Source organism: Ictidomys tridecemlineatus, chromosome 7, assembly GCF_052094955.1.
Source record: "Ictidomys tridecemlineatus isolate mIctTri1 chromosome 7, mIctTri1.hap1, whole genome shotgun sequence".
Classification (NCBI taxonomy): Eukaryota; Metazoa; Chordata; class Mammalia; order Rodentia; family Sciuridae; genus Ictidomys; species Ictidomys tridecemlineatus.
The window spans coordinates 8970505-8984458 of NC_135483.1; the positions used below are offsets into that span (position 1 = coordinate 8970505).

Sequence of the window (13954 nt, forward strand, 5' to 3'; positions counted from 1 at the left end):
GTGGACAGCGGCCTTCTTCACCCAGGCAGAGCAGCCAGGGCCCAGAGCCCAGGCTGCTTGAGAACTAGCAGAAGGGGAGGTTCCTAGGGGGCTTCTTCCTTTGCCTGCCCTCTGACGGTGGTGGCCCCACAGAGCAGATGGCTGGCAATGTTCACCAACGGGATACACAAGTGGTTCACCACTCCCCAGCTCCTCAGCTCCCCAGTGGCCTTTCCTGAACCTTCCGAGCTACCCACTAGCATTCCAGGGAGACATGTGCACCTACCACACCCCAGCAGGTCCTCGCTGGCATTGCTGGAGGCCGACACTCGGTAGAATCCTTCCAAGCACCCAAACCATGTCCTGGGAGAGGTGCCCAAGCGGTCCCCCTGGAGGAAGCGGATGGAGGGGTCTGCCGGGAACACCTTGGAGTCCACATGAAGTTGAAACAGGCCACTTTGGATCAGATCTGCGAAGCGCCCAAGGAAATCCTTGCCCACTAAGGACTCTTCTGTAAGACATAGATGAGCGGAGTGTGGGGAGGCAGAGCCACCTACAGCATGAAAGCAGACATAGGCACATCTGCTGCCTTATTTTACAGAGGGGCAAACTGAGGCCCCAAGAAGGAAACTGACTGACCCAAGTAGGACCCCAAGTCACAACCCAGGTCTTGAGCTCCTGTCACTTCTGTGGCACCAACATGACCCATGCAACATGACCAGCATGGGTCATGTTGGTACAGGATATCCTGTCTCAGTCACTGCTCCAGATACTCAGCCACCAACACCTCTAGAAAGGCACCCACCCAAGCCCCAGTTTTCACATCTGCAAAGCGGGCAAGGGGACACCTCTCCTACAGTGGTGAGGGGACCCTGTGAAGGGGTCACGCCAAGGAAGGCAGGGCCTGCGGAGGCCATGTGCCCTCTGCTTTAGAGTTCAGCTGGAGGCCGGGGAGGCCTTCAGCCTCCAGCGCCTCTTCCCTAGGAAGAAAGCAGGTGGAGCTGGGTTGCACCCAGAGATGTTGGTGCTGCAGCGGGCAACTGGAAAGCCAGCCCGTGGTCTGAAACCACAGTCCACTGTCCTCACACTGGAGCCAGGGATAAATGTTTCATGCTTTTGCAGTTTGCCCATACACCAGTTATCCAGGACTCTTTAGAAGAAGGAGGATGGGACGCTAATTCATAATGCTCTTGGGGTGAGGGAGATACTTTTCACAGGGGGATTATTTCCATGAGGACAGAGGAGGGCAGGAGAGTGACAGAGCTGTGCTCCTGCATCATGCCCAGGCAAAGTTTTCCAGAAGTTCCTTCCTCACAGGACAGAGGGCAAGTTCTAGCTAGTCGTGACCCTAGGTGTTGGCCACTAGATGATAGAAGAGAGCCCACTTCCAGCCTGGTTCGAAAGGTGTGGATTGTTTCCTTTCCCACCAGAAAGCTCGGAGCTAAACACAGCGCATGCTCCCAGTAGCTGCCCTACAATCCGTTCTGTCCTTCCTAAGCCTTGCCACTCTCTCAGTTGGTCCCATCTTAACAGCCTGTTTTAAACAGTGACAGTGGTCTGAGATGGTTTATCATTGGAAGTAGGTGGGACAGAAATGACAGTCAATGAAGACTTCCTCCCCTACCCCATGCTCCTTCTCACTATCTGTCCCCCTCTCTGCACCGACAATGAGGAGAATGTCCCCTCAGGCTTAATGTAGATGTTATTATTTGTTATAATTTGATGCCAGAAGCCAGTTAGGCTTGGGGTAGTTGGCTCCATTCAACTCTAGTAAGCTCTTGACCAGAGCTCGTGAGTCTGACATGCTTGTGGACACTCAGCTCCCGCCTGGCCATGTACATCAATAATGCTCCTCACCATCACAGGGAGGTGCACGGGCTTCACCAGCTCCCTTTAGAGATGAGGAAACTGTCCCTCAGAGAGGCCTCGTGGCTCTGAGGCAGCAGTGCAGAAAAACATACCAATGTCATGTAAGTCAGGAAGAGAGGCAACTGGGATGTCCTCAAGCTGAGACTTCCAAGTGACATTCACTCCTAGACGATCTGCAGCCAGACACCCCACCTGCACTGAGGAGTCCGTGCAGGCAGGACTGGAGAGCAGCGTCCCGTATGTCTTCACCTGCGGGGAGAGCAATGGGTTCCATTCAGAGTAGGAAGGAAGTCGGCCAAGAGCTGACACTAGGGGCCCAAGTGGGCTTGTGTCACTTCCTACACTCCTCCACCACCTTGCTTCAGGCATGAGGCCTTAGTAAGCTCTTCTCCCTCCCCTAGGAAATGAGGTTTGGTGATTGAATGAGCTGTCCTGGTCACACAGCCTACATAGATGTGAGAGGCAGAAGAGCCAGGCTCTGGGCCAGAAGCCCAGCCTCTCCTAACTCATGTCACAGTGTTTAATTGGTGTCCCAGCCTCTGCCAACTCTGAAAATGTCTTCACCATGCACTCACCCAGCAGGGCACATACCCCTCAACCTGAACCCCATGGCACCCACTGGCTCCTTCTTTTGACTATAGAGCCCCTTGTCCCCTTCCAGCCTCATTCTGAGCACACCAGGCCTGTGGAATGACTGAGAATGGAGGGACCACAGTCTCCTCCAGTCCCAGGGAACAGGCAGAGGTGTGGGGCCTGCTGGCCCAAGGACAGGGCCTGGCATCAGTCCAGGGTCAAACACAAGCTGCATCTTTCCTCTTCACATCGTCCTCTTTGAAAGTGGGTCTTAGTCTGTCCTGGCTGCTATAACAAAAGGCCGTAGACACCTGAAAGTGGTAAAGACAACTGGAATTTATTCCTTAGGTTCTGGCATGGGGGCTGGCAAGGCCAAGATCAATGTGCCAGCAGATCCAGTGAGGACCCTCTTCATTGGTGACCCCTTTCCCTGGGCCTTGAGTTGGTGAAAGGCCAGGGATCTCTCTGGGTCGCTTTCACACAGGCTCTGACCCCACTCAGAGTCCTGCCGCCTCATGACCTGGTCACCTCCAATTGCCCTGCCTCCTCACATACCACCTCAGGTGTTGTGGGGGGTGAGACTTCAACATGTGGATTGGGGGGACTACAAACAGACCACCGCCACAAATAACAGCATCTATACTAAGCCTGAGGGGAAGTTCACTTTTGCAAGCTTGGCATCTAGAAGCTGAGTGAGAAGGTGGGTGTCTGGGGAAAGCTTCTCGGAGGAAAGTGAAGCCGTCACCCACTCAGAAATCAGAGTGAGCTGGTGAGTGACATCTCACCCCGTGCAGAATAAGCCCACTGTCCTACCCACAGCCAACAAGGGCCTGAACGACACGCCGGCTCTAGGTCCTCCCTCGTGGGTGGCACCCACCCGCCCGGCTCCTCCATTCTACAGCTCATGCTAAGTGTGCTTCTATCACAGGAGCTCGGCCTTCCTATTGATTCTGAGGGTTCCTCTTCCCCCCATCCCTAGGCCTCAGTCCTCTCCAATAACAGCATCCTGGAAGGGCCTCCCTGGCCATCTCTCTGACATATTCCCATCTTTCCTCCTCCCTCCCCTACCCACCCTGAGTTATTTCTCTTCCTGTCTCTGCCCATCCCAGTGTTCACTGTCAAGGACCCTGGACTCAGTTCCCAAGGGTGAAGAAGTGATCTGACCCACTGAACCCTGAAGAAGATGCTCCCTTGGCCCCAACTCCAGCCAGGCTCCCTTGAGCCCTCCTCCTGGTCCTTGACCTTGACCTGTGAAGATGTGAACAAACATAGCGGAAGTCCCAAAGGCTCAAGGTCACACCTGCAGGATGACCCCCATCCCTCCCTTAAAGTGCCTGCCAAGAGAACATTCTGTTTGTTCCAGTTGATATCTGAAGACAGGGCCCTGTGTCCAGCTTCCAGGGGAGGGCAGGAGCCCATTGCGGTGAGAGCCAGCTGGCAGTCCCAGAGTGGGTCCACGTGGACACCCCCTTCCCACTCCTCATGATTGTTCACTTCCCTTCTGCCGAGCCCCATTTGCCCCTCCCTGCTCCTGCATTTTCCCTTTCAAATGCTAGTCGCCCTGGACAAGCTGAAGTCTAGTCCAGCTCATGCTACACCCCTTCCTACTGCAGAGCTGCGTTACACTCTGCCCTAGCACTGTAATTCATGTCTAGATTAGATTGTCTTTGACAGTCCTCATACCAAAACCATGCCTGGCCTTTAACAGGAGATCTCACATTTGTTACACAGAAGAAAGAGAAAGGGAGAGAGAGGGCGGGAGGGAGGGAGGGAGGGAAGAAAGAAAGGAAAGGAAGGAAGAGAAAGAAAGGAAGAAGGAAAGAAGAAAGAGGGAAAGCTAGCTAGCTAGATAAGAATAGTGAAAGAGTGAAGGCAGAACTGGACCCACTAGGCTGTGGGAAACCTTGGGCAATCCATGCACCTTCTATAGGCCTTGGTCACTTAGAAGGCTAATGGCACCCACGGAGCAGGATGCCCACAGGGTCAGCAGTCAGGAATGTGGAGCTCCCAGAATGGAGCCAGGAACACGTCAGTGTTCTCAAAATTAATATTGTTAAGTGCATTTCTTTGGAGAAAAGGACAAAATCTATTCACAGTTGTATTTGTTTTAAAATAAATACTGTCTTTTGTGAAAATATGTTTTTGACAAAATTCCTAACCTGAAATGCCAAACCTGAGCTGCTTTAATGATTTGGCAAACTCTGAACAGGAAGACTTTTGACTGGCTGAATTTTAAAGACTCGCTCCATGAACATTTGAGACTTCAGACCAGCAAAGCCCTTGTGTACAGCACAGCTGGAAAACCCATCACTGCGACCGAGGGCTGCCTCGCAGGCAGCACCTAACACTCTTCTTCAAGGGAGCCTACAGTACTCCTTGGGGCTTGTCAAGGCACACATCTGGTTCCTGGTGCCAAGTGCATTGTGACATTTCAGCTTTCTTGCCGCTGGGTTCCCAGGCTCTTTCCCCATGGGGATGGCAGTACTGCATGGTCACCACAACTCTGCTCCTGTCAGCCAACCTGCAGCCACCATCTCCAGCTATGTGACTCTGGGCCAATTATTGTAGCTCTCCGGTCTTTGCTCTCCTCATCTACAAAGTGGCAATGATCAGAGGGTCCCTGTGAGGATCACTTGGCTAACCTACAGCACAGGATGCAGGGTGCCTTGCACAGGGTGAGTGCACACACCGAACGTCTTAACACAGAACAGCCAAGTCAAGGTGGCTTCCACCTCTGCCACAACGTTTTTAACCTTGGCCAAATTTCTCTCCAGGTCTCAGTCCCAATATGCCCAAGGAGTAAACTGAAGGAGAGTTGAATCTGAACCAGAGGTTCATTGGAGCCTGGAGGAGGTTCCCTGACAGGAACCCTGTGCCCAGCCCAAGCTCTCACTGTAGGGAAGGCCAGGCGTTCACCTGGAGCTGGCAGAAACCAGGGCCTTACCTGGAGCTGGCAGAAACCACGGGCCTTCAGCTCGTCCAGCAGGAAGACCTGGAAAGCCGGCAGCAAGCCTGCGTAGTCAGCGCTGCACAGCTTCCCCGGCGGGAGCTGGAGCTGGAAGTGTGCTTGGCTCTGGATGGTCTGCCACAGCTGAGGCCCTGCACGACACAGGGGTCAGCAGGAAGGCCCCGAGACCCCTTCCCTCTACAGAGGTAGCTCTCCTCATCAAGCTTAAAATACACAAGGGTCTCGGTTCTGTTCTGCAGCCTCAGAACCCAAACACTCCCCAACATGAGGGCTGGCCTCCGAAATACTGAGCACCCTCACAGCAAGCCCTGCCTCCGTCTCTGAATCAGGGTGCTTTAGAGGATCCTGGCAAGATTCTCTTTGGAAAATTTTCCCACCTGGGCAGGGTGCAGGCCCCTGGCCCTACCAGGCATGAGCCCTGGAGGTCTGGGTGGCCCTGGAGGACAGGGCGGTGGGGCAGAGCCCCTCTAGGGGCAGGAGGAGCACCTGTGAGCAACCAACCCTACCACCCCCGTGGGGCCCCGCCTGCTAAACACTGGTCCTTAATCCAGGATGCCCAGGAGAGCTGGAACAGCGGCAATTCTCTCAAGGAGCAGAGAAGCCACACATGGCTCCAGAGAAGCCTCAGGTGAAGCCCAAGCATCTCCCCTTCCAGAAGAAAATGCTCCCCGGGCCCTCGCTCCTGCTCCTGTTGCCACCCGGCCTACGGGGAGAAGGCCACATTTGGGGGTGGGACAAGAATCAGCCCCACATTCACCTTCCAGCCCCCACTCAGCACTGGCCCTGGGAGCCAGTAGGGTGCAGGACAGACATCAGGGTCACTCACGCTGGCAGGCCCGGGGCGGTGGAGGCTGTGTCACCCAGCGTCGGCTGTCCAGGCTGCACACCAGTGGCCCCAGGGCAAAGGTGCTCCGGAAGCCCTGGCGGCAGAGCACCCGGCACTGCTGCTCGGCAGCTCCCCCTGGGCCCGAGGCTCCCTCACAGAGGATCACTCCACCAGCCACCTCCAACCCAGAGAAGGGCAGGGGGCACTGTGGGCCTGCAGGGTGGAGAGAGGAGAGCAACACTGGGGTACCTGCGGCTCTAGTCCAGCTTGCCCTGCTCAGCCACCCGCCCTTCCTCCTGCCCCTGCCCACTGCTGGCCCGGCCTGCACATTCCTGCACCAGCTTTATCAGGTGGCTGGGCGCACCCTCTCGGCGCAGGCACTCTTGCCCTTCTTCCCTCTCAAAGCCCAATGACCACTCACCCATCTTCCCCAGCCTACAGCGCATGCAACCCCTGCTTGGGCACCTTGAGCCCAAGGATTGGCACCCTCAGTCCCCAACTGCCCCAAGACAGAAGCACAGTGGCCCTCCTGCTGGGTCCCATGTCCACAGCAAAGCCTGTGGCTCAGGCCTTCCCAACATCCCTCAAGCCCCACCGCCAGGTCCCCCAGTTAGAGCAGACCCCAGCCCCACTCCTGCCTGGGACTCCTTTCCATGGTCCAGGGTCAGCGCAGCTCCTTCCCCTGGAGCCCCAGGCCCAGGTGTGGACCTGCATCCTGTCCGCTATTCCAGATCTTTGGTACCTGGACCCTGGGCTTCTCAGGGGATTGGGTCCTTGGGTAGAAGGAGGGCTTCCCTCTGTTTACCCGGGTCTCAGCTAGATGCCGCCCCAACAGTTCAGTGGGGATGTGTTAAATAAAGGGGGAATGAGCCCATGAGGGAGCAAACACACTCAATGTGGCGATTTCACATGTGATTAGAGATTTAGTTAATCACCAGACCTCAGGCACACTGTTGCTGCCAGAATATGTCAGTCTTTAAAATCTGCAGTGTAAGTGTGACAGACAGCAGGGGCCCCAGTGGCAGGGCTCCAAGACCTGAGAGACACAGCTCCATCTCTGGGCATGGCCTGATTTTTATTCCAACAAGAACATTGGCCTCTGGCCAAGATCCTGAGCTGTGACCTGCTGTGATCTGGTTGAGCGGCCTCTTACCACATGCTGTGCGGGCAGCAGGGAGTTGGCCTGATGGCTGTGGGGCCAGCTTGCCAGGAAGTGAGTCTGGCTCTATCACTTATTAGCTAAATTCCCTGGAGCAAGTCAGTTGCTTCTCTATGACTCTGTTTCCTCAAAATAGTGAGAAGAACAGTAATGCCTACCTCCTAGAGGAAGCAGTTATTTAAAAACAACTTATGGGGCTCTCATTATGTGCTAGGTGTACTATGAAAAACTTTGCAAACATTAGCTCATGTAATTCTCCCCACAGCCCCATGGGTTAGGCCCCATCGTCTGTATTTCAGGGCAAGGAGACTGAGGCACAGAGGGTGAGTACCTTGTCTCCGTCAGAGAGCTGCTGTGTGGACCCAGGTCCTCAGCTCTGTGCAAGCATATTCATTAAGTGTACTAGCAATCCCAGTGCTAAGCAGTGTAGCGATGACCTCAATTAGTCCTCACAGCGACTTAGAAATAACTACTATTGGAAACCAAGGTCCAGGGAGCTTAAGGGGCTAGCTCCAGGTCTCTAGTCCATGAGTGGGGAGCGGACACATAAGTACTGCAGTCTGCCCCCAACTCTGAGCTTCCTCCACCACGCTCTGCAGAAAGTCAGAGGCAGCTTCGGGGACTCACATCTGAGCCCTCCTCACTGTGAACACAGGGAACCTGGAGCCTAATGACACCAGGAACCCAGGACTGTTCCTCTTCCCTGGGCCTGAATGAATGGTTTCTTGGCCCTGGATGACATGATCAGGAGTCCAGGGCACTCGGAACTGGGAAGGAATATGGGCGATATCTCTAAGTCCCATCACGTTAAATCACCCAGCTTTCCCAGCCGACTCCCTCAACTGAGGCAATCTGAAGAGACCAGACAGAGCTGCTGTTCCTGCCACCTCCCACCAAGTTATTTCCCACCCCATCTAGACTTCAGACTCAGACCCAAGGCCATCAGGAGCCAGAGGAGCAGATAAGGACACACTCCATTGTCGGTGCCACAGTTAAGCCCTAGTAACCATCCACACCACAGCCCTGGACCACTCAGCAGATGAAGGAGACCTGCTCAGCGACAGGAAAAGAAGATAAAGTGCCTCTTCCCTCATTTCTCTTTCATCTTCTACACCATCAATAAGTGACCTTCCTGAGCCTGCCTCCTGTCCTCTCCTACAGCTGAATAACAGAGTCAGCCAGCAGGACCCCTAGATAAATTCTGGTTGCTTTCTTTCAATGTGTGACTTGGCCATGTCCATAAACCTCTCTAGCCTCAATTTTGCCATCTGTAAAATGGGGAGAGAAGAATGCTCTATTTGTCTGCATCATTCAAAGGCAAAAATAAAATGAAGGGTGTGAAAAGCACCTTTAGCAGGCATAAATAAGTCTCTGTCTGCTACCACTCCTAGATGGCCCGCAGAGTGAATTTTGGCCCCGCAGAGTGAATTTTGGCTGTGCTTGACTGAAAGCTGATCCCGCTCCCCTCTCCTATCTCAGAAGAACATCTCACTGAGCACCTGCTAGGTACCCCATTGGTGGCAGCTGTCGAGGGCCGTGGAGATGAGTGTGAAGAGGGCCACTGTGTACACAAGGAGAAAACAGGGAGGAAGCACCTAGGAGAGCCTGGGGCACAGCTCCGGGGTGGGAAGGAGAGAGGATGAGGGAAAGCAGGCTCTCCCCACCTACTGCCGCCTCCTTCACAGGGGCAGCCAGGGCCTGCTCCACCTTCTTACAGCTCTGCTCCAAAATGTGCTTAGAGACTGGAAAATGTAAAGTCAACAAGCCAAAAATAAGCACAGCCAAAGAAGTGAAGTGCAGTCAAAGCAGGATCTTGTACAGCAGTATTCTTCCACCCTGCAGGCCTGATCTCCCCAGTATGTGACAGATACTTCTAATGTCTCCATTTCCTGGAATGAAATTCACAGATAGTCTCACTTACACGCTCCTGAAAATGTTGAAATGATTGTGATGTCCCGTGAGTAGACTTTAATATCTAATAATGTATTTCAGTATTCTAACATAGTCAGGTGATGTTTCTTTCAGTATTTGATCTTCAGATAATTTTTTAAACTAGAGATAAAAATTAACAAGTCAGCAACTCCACAGACACCTCAAGTGCCCCCGTGGGGTGCGTCCATCCTGAGGTCCTGCAATCAGGTTCCCTCCTCTGACAGGGACCAAGAGTCCTCCTTGGGTCAGCAACAGAGCTTCCTGGGCACCAGCTCTGGAGAGTCCCTGGCCAGGCACTTCCCAACTGCAGTCCCATGGAGCATTTTCAGGAAGTGGGTATAATTTCCCCGTGTGGCACTCAGTCTCCAGGGCCCTCTTGCGCTCCCTTCCCACTCCCATCCCCATGGCCTCACTTCCTGGAGCCCTACCTGTGAGTGAGGGCGACATGTGCAGGGATGGTGGTCCAAGGGGCGGAACTTACTTTCACAGGCGGGCTGGCTGCCCACCACGCGGGTCCCGGGCACCTCCTCTCCACTCTCCAGCACACACCAGCAGCTGCCCTGAGTCGGGTCACACTGCACTGGGGAAAAGCCCCCATCCTGTGTCCTGCAGGCTGGGATGTAGCCTGGGCCGATGGCCCTGGAGAGGGCTCCTCTCCTGAGGACTTCACAGAGGCCTGGGCCTGGACAAGGACACAAGTCAGGGGGGGCAGGCTCACGGCTCTTGCTCCCTGTTTGGGCACAGCAACAAAAGCTCCCTGCCACCCAGGGCCACCCCGCCAACCCGCCTGCAGGACTCCAGGGTTCACACTCTCCCCTCATCTGTCCTCAAGGTGCTTAGGACCTTAAAGGAGGGGTAGGTGAGGGGCAAGGACAGTTCAGTGAGACGAGGGTGACAGGTGTGGAGTGTGGGAAGCACTGAGAGGCCAGCAAAGGGCTCCAGAGGGAAGGCTGGCCGGTGCGTGAGGGTCAGCCAGGGTGTGTGCCAGGGGACACGCTGTGGGCAGCGGAGCAGGGCTTAAAGAAGCTCCTGGGGAGACAGCATCTGCCCTCTCCCAGGTCTGACAGAACTGATCACAATCAGAGCCCACAGCAAAGGTGAGGAGGAGCGTGAGAACCAAAGAAGGCAGGAGGGAGCCAGGGTATGGCCCTGGGCCATGCCAAAGGCCCATCTGGCCCCGAGGGCCACGAAGCATCCTTGGTCTCTGGCAGATGGGAGGCATAGGCACCTTGCCCTTCAGGCACACCCCTGGTCTCCCCTGTGGAAGCCAGGCTGCCTGGCTAGGCTGAAAGCGTGGGGCCAGGTGCAGCCCACTGTGCGCCAGGCCCTGCAGTGGTCACCCCAGGGCACCAGTGCCCCTGTGACAGGGGCAGTTCTGGGGGGGCTTCCCCATCACAAAGCCCAGCCACTCTGCTGCACTGGCTTCTCCGACAGCGGGTAAGACCCCCCTTCCCCTGGGGAGAAACTGGGTGGGCGAGGTCCCAGCCATGTGCCCACAGCTACAGAAGCACCAGGGCTGGGACAGGACCCAGGTCTGGGGACCGCACACCCAGCGCTCAGTGGGGAGGTAGAGAGGTGACAAGAGGGGGACAACTACTCACACTGGCCACTGCTGCTCATGCCAGGTGACACTTTTTCTCCTGATGCCGGGTACACACACGTGGGGCGCCCCTCGGTCGCCTGCAGCCTGGCATACTCTCCTGTCTGAGACAAAGCCAAGGTCACAGCACTGAGCAGTGCTTTGCAGTCCGCCTAGGGGTGGGTGGAGGTCTGTAGGAGGACCCTCCCCAAACACCGACCACGGCATCTCCTAGCAGAGAAGGGCGATCTGCTCGGGAGGTCACTACCTGCTTCTGTCCTGCACGTCCACAGTGGAGCTGAGGGTTAATGGAGCTGATGGTTACAACAACCCCACAAGGCAAGGATGTCATTACCCCTCTGAGGCTGGGGACCAATTCTGGTGACCCTTCATCCCAGAGGGGAGGGAAGGGAGCAGGGCCTGGGCTGGTTGAGTGGTAGGTCAGGCCCAGGGCCCCAATCCTTCTAGCCCCTGAGCCCTCACTGTCCTGAGCCAACCCGCCACTGAAGAAGTGATTTTACACAGGAACCCTGGGGAAGGCCTGAGTGTCTGACTGGAAATAAAGATGCCACCCAAGGAGACTACTAGAGCTCATCTGGGTAGGGACCCAGAGCAGCACCTGGAATCGGCCTTCTTCCTCACTGCCCCAGGCCAGCTGGGACCCTGGCCCGCCTCTTCACACAATCAGAGCCTCAGTTCCCCACCTCAGAAGACAGGAGGAGAGGGCACCGCATGCATGGGGCCAAAGCCACCAGCAGAAACCCAGGGCAGGCCAGGACTGCACCTGCAGAACTTCCTTCAGGGCTCCCTGACCACAGAAAGTCCCCTGCCCACGACTGTGGCCCCCAGCGCCACCCGAAGTGCTCTGGGGAGAGGCGTTTCCTGGCTGCTGCTGGTTCCTCTGGTATTTGTTGCTACTTTTTCACTTACAATCTGCTGTGCCTGGTTTTCCAACAAGCAGTGACAATGACATAGCATCTGACGTTTGCCGAGACTAAAACCACGAGGCTCGTGGTGTGCTCCCATCCACCCACCCCTGGTGCCATTTGTACCCACATGGCACCTGGGGAGGGAGGACCCCTACTGTCCTCACTCTCCAGAGAGAGGCCCAGACAAGTCTCTGGTCACACAGCTTGAAAGCTGCAGAGGTCAGACTCCAACCCAAGTAAATGTTTGAGAAAACTATGGTTATCAGGCTTAAAACTGAGGACATTCTGGCCATGAGCTTGACTCTACCTAGGGGCAGGCTACAGACATGGCATTCCGTTTGGGCGGGGAGAGCCTCGGGTGCTGTTTATCGGCACAGCCCTGCTCCAGGGCTGGACATGAGAACCACTCGGTCCCAGGGTGACCAGGCCGTGGGCTGGAATCAGGTTGCCCATCTCAGGGGCTGTGCTTCCACCTTCCCTCCCTCACTAGTATCAGTGCCGGGACAAGGAGTAGGGGCTGTGTTAGCCAAGACAAAAGAGTTCACCATGTTGATAATTCTCTGCAAACTCACTCATAATTGAGCCATGTTCACAGTGGCCAATAACGATAAGGAAATCCGCTCGGCACTTCCAGCCTGTGCTATGCCGAATTCATGTCACTTTCTGGAAGACCCTAGGGCTGAGTAGAGCAAGCAGTGGTGTCCCATAACTCCTACCTTAGGGGAAAGAAACAGGGGTAGAGGTGTTTCTATCACCTGGCAGGTAAGGGTGAGATTCCAGGCATGAGCTCTTTCTCTGGGAGCCTTTGTCAGGGCTTCTGTCAATCATCACGGTCATCTAGGAAGCTGGGAAGCACATGGGATGAAGCCCCAGTGCAGGCCGTGTGCCAGTAAACAGCACCCAAGGGTGGGAACCTGCAGAACCCAGGGATCTGGCCCAGGGGACTCCAGGAAACACAAGGTAGCAGTCTACAGGTGCGTGGTCATCATCAAACACTTTTCATGAGAAATATTTCCTCAAATCAATCCCAGTACAAGACAGAACAAAATGTGGCCTAATTTTATGTTTTAAAAAAAAAGCCACTGGAGCACAGAGAAGGTAACTAAGTTGCCTAAGGACACAGGGTCAGGGCCTACTAGGCCCACAGCAAATATCCAGGCTCAAGATTCCTTATGAGTCTTTAAGGAAGCCAGATTAGCTGAAAACTAGAAGAGCCATCTTCAACCAGAGGAGGTGAGCTCTCCCTTCCTCCTCACTCTCCTGAGCCTCAGAGCCTCACCTCTAGGCAGCTGGGGGTGAACAGGTCTTCTGGAGATGGGTTTTCTTGGGATACAGCCTGTTTCCAACCGGAAAGCAGCCCGTTGGCTAGAGACGTCTCACAGGTGGAGGGGCCTGTGGGAGTAGCGGGTTGGCTGGGGTCACCAAGGGAAGGCAGCAGCCCTGGCTGACTCCAGGTTTCAGAGGTGGCATCGAGGGTGGAGGTACACTTCACAGAGAGCTGGAAGCTCGTGAGATGTGCCAGCTTTGAGATGTCGAGAGCCATTGATGGCACAGGGCTGGCACTCAGGGGACAGGCAGGGACTGCAGGTACAGATGAGAGTGGGAGATGAAGCCAGAGCAGTGACTGAACTGCCCCACGTGCAGTGTATAGGAATAGAGCCAGGCTCCTTCCTGCTCCTGCTCCCAGCCCGTCCCTCTACCCGCCCACCCAGGAGCAACCACCAGGAAGGTGGGGTCAGCATTAGCCCTGGCCCTGGGGTCTTGGGGAAATGTGTCTGGTTGTGCTCAGGGGTAGGTCTGAAGGGCTGGCCCATGGAGCCACCCCACGTGTGGGTGACCACAGCTGGCTCCATCAGCCTAGCCTGCTGGGCTGGGGCTGGGCAGTCCTGGGCTTCACTCACACTGGGGGAGGTCTGGGGAGCGCGCAGTCAACGAGGCAGGAGTGGGCTCCCCCTTCCCGTCCACGCACCAGCAGTGCCCTGGAAAAGAACCACAAGCCAGATGTTGAGGAAGCACCCTGGGGACACTCCTGGGCATCTATAAGCAACCTCCCTCTCTTGCATTCCTAGCAGTCGTGGCCAGGTGCCGGCCTTCCCGCCTGGCGCCATTCACCATCTCAGGTCTTGGCATCCAGGCCCTT

At 55.5% G+C, this 13954-nt stretch overlaps 1 protein-coding gene across 1 annotated transcript in view; it reads right to left on the reverse strand.

The window, feature by feature from the left end:
* Tg (thyroglobulin) overlaps positions 1–13954 on the reverse strand; it is a 209662-nt gene that overhangs the window by 170258 nt on the left and 25450 nt on the right. The window contains exons 13-20 of the mRNA XM_040293416.2: positions 13716–13793; positions 13094–13206; positions 10908–11010; positions 9788–9988; positions 6216–6428; positions 5366–5520; positions 1941–2097; positions 266–490 (exon numbers count right to left, since the gene is read on the reverse strand). Of these exons, the coding sequence (XP_040149350.2) occupies positions 266–490; positions 1941–2097; positions 5366–5520; positions 6216–6428; positions 9788–9988; positions 10908–11010; positions 13094–13206; positions 13716–13793 (1245 nt within the window). The remainder of the gene's footprint in view (positions 1–265; positions 491–1940; positions 2098–5365; positions 5521–6215; positions 6429–9787; positions 9989–10907; positions 11011–13093; positions 13207–13715; positions 13794–13954) is intronic.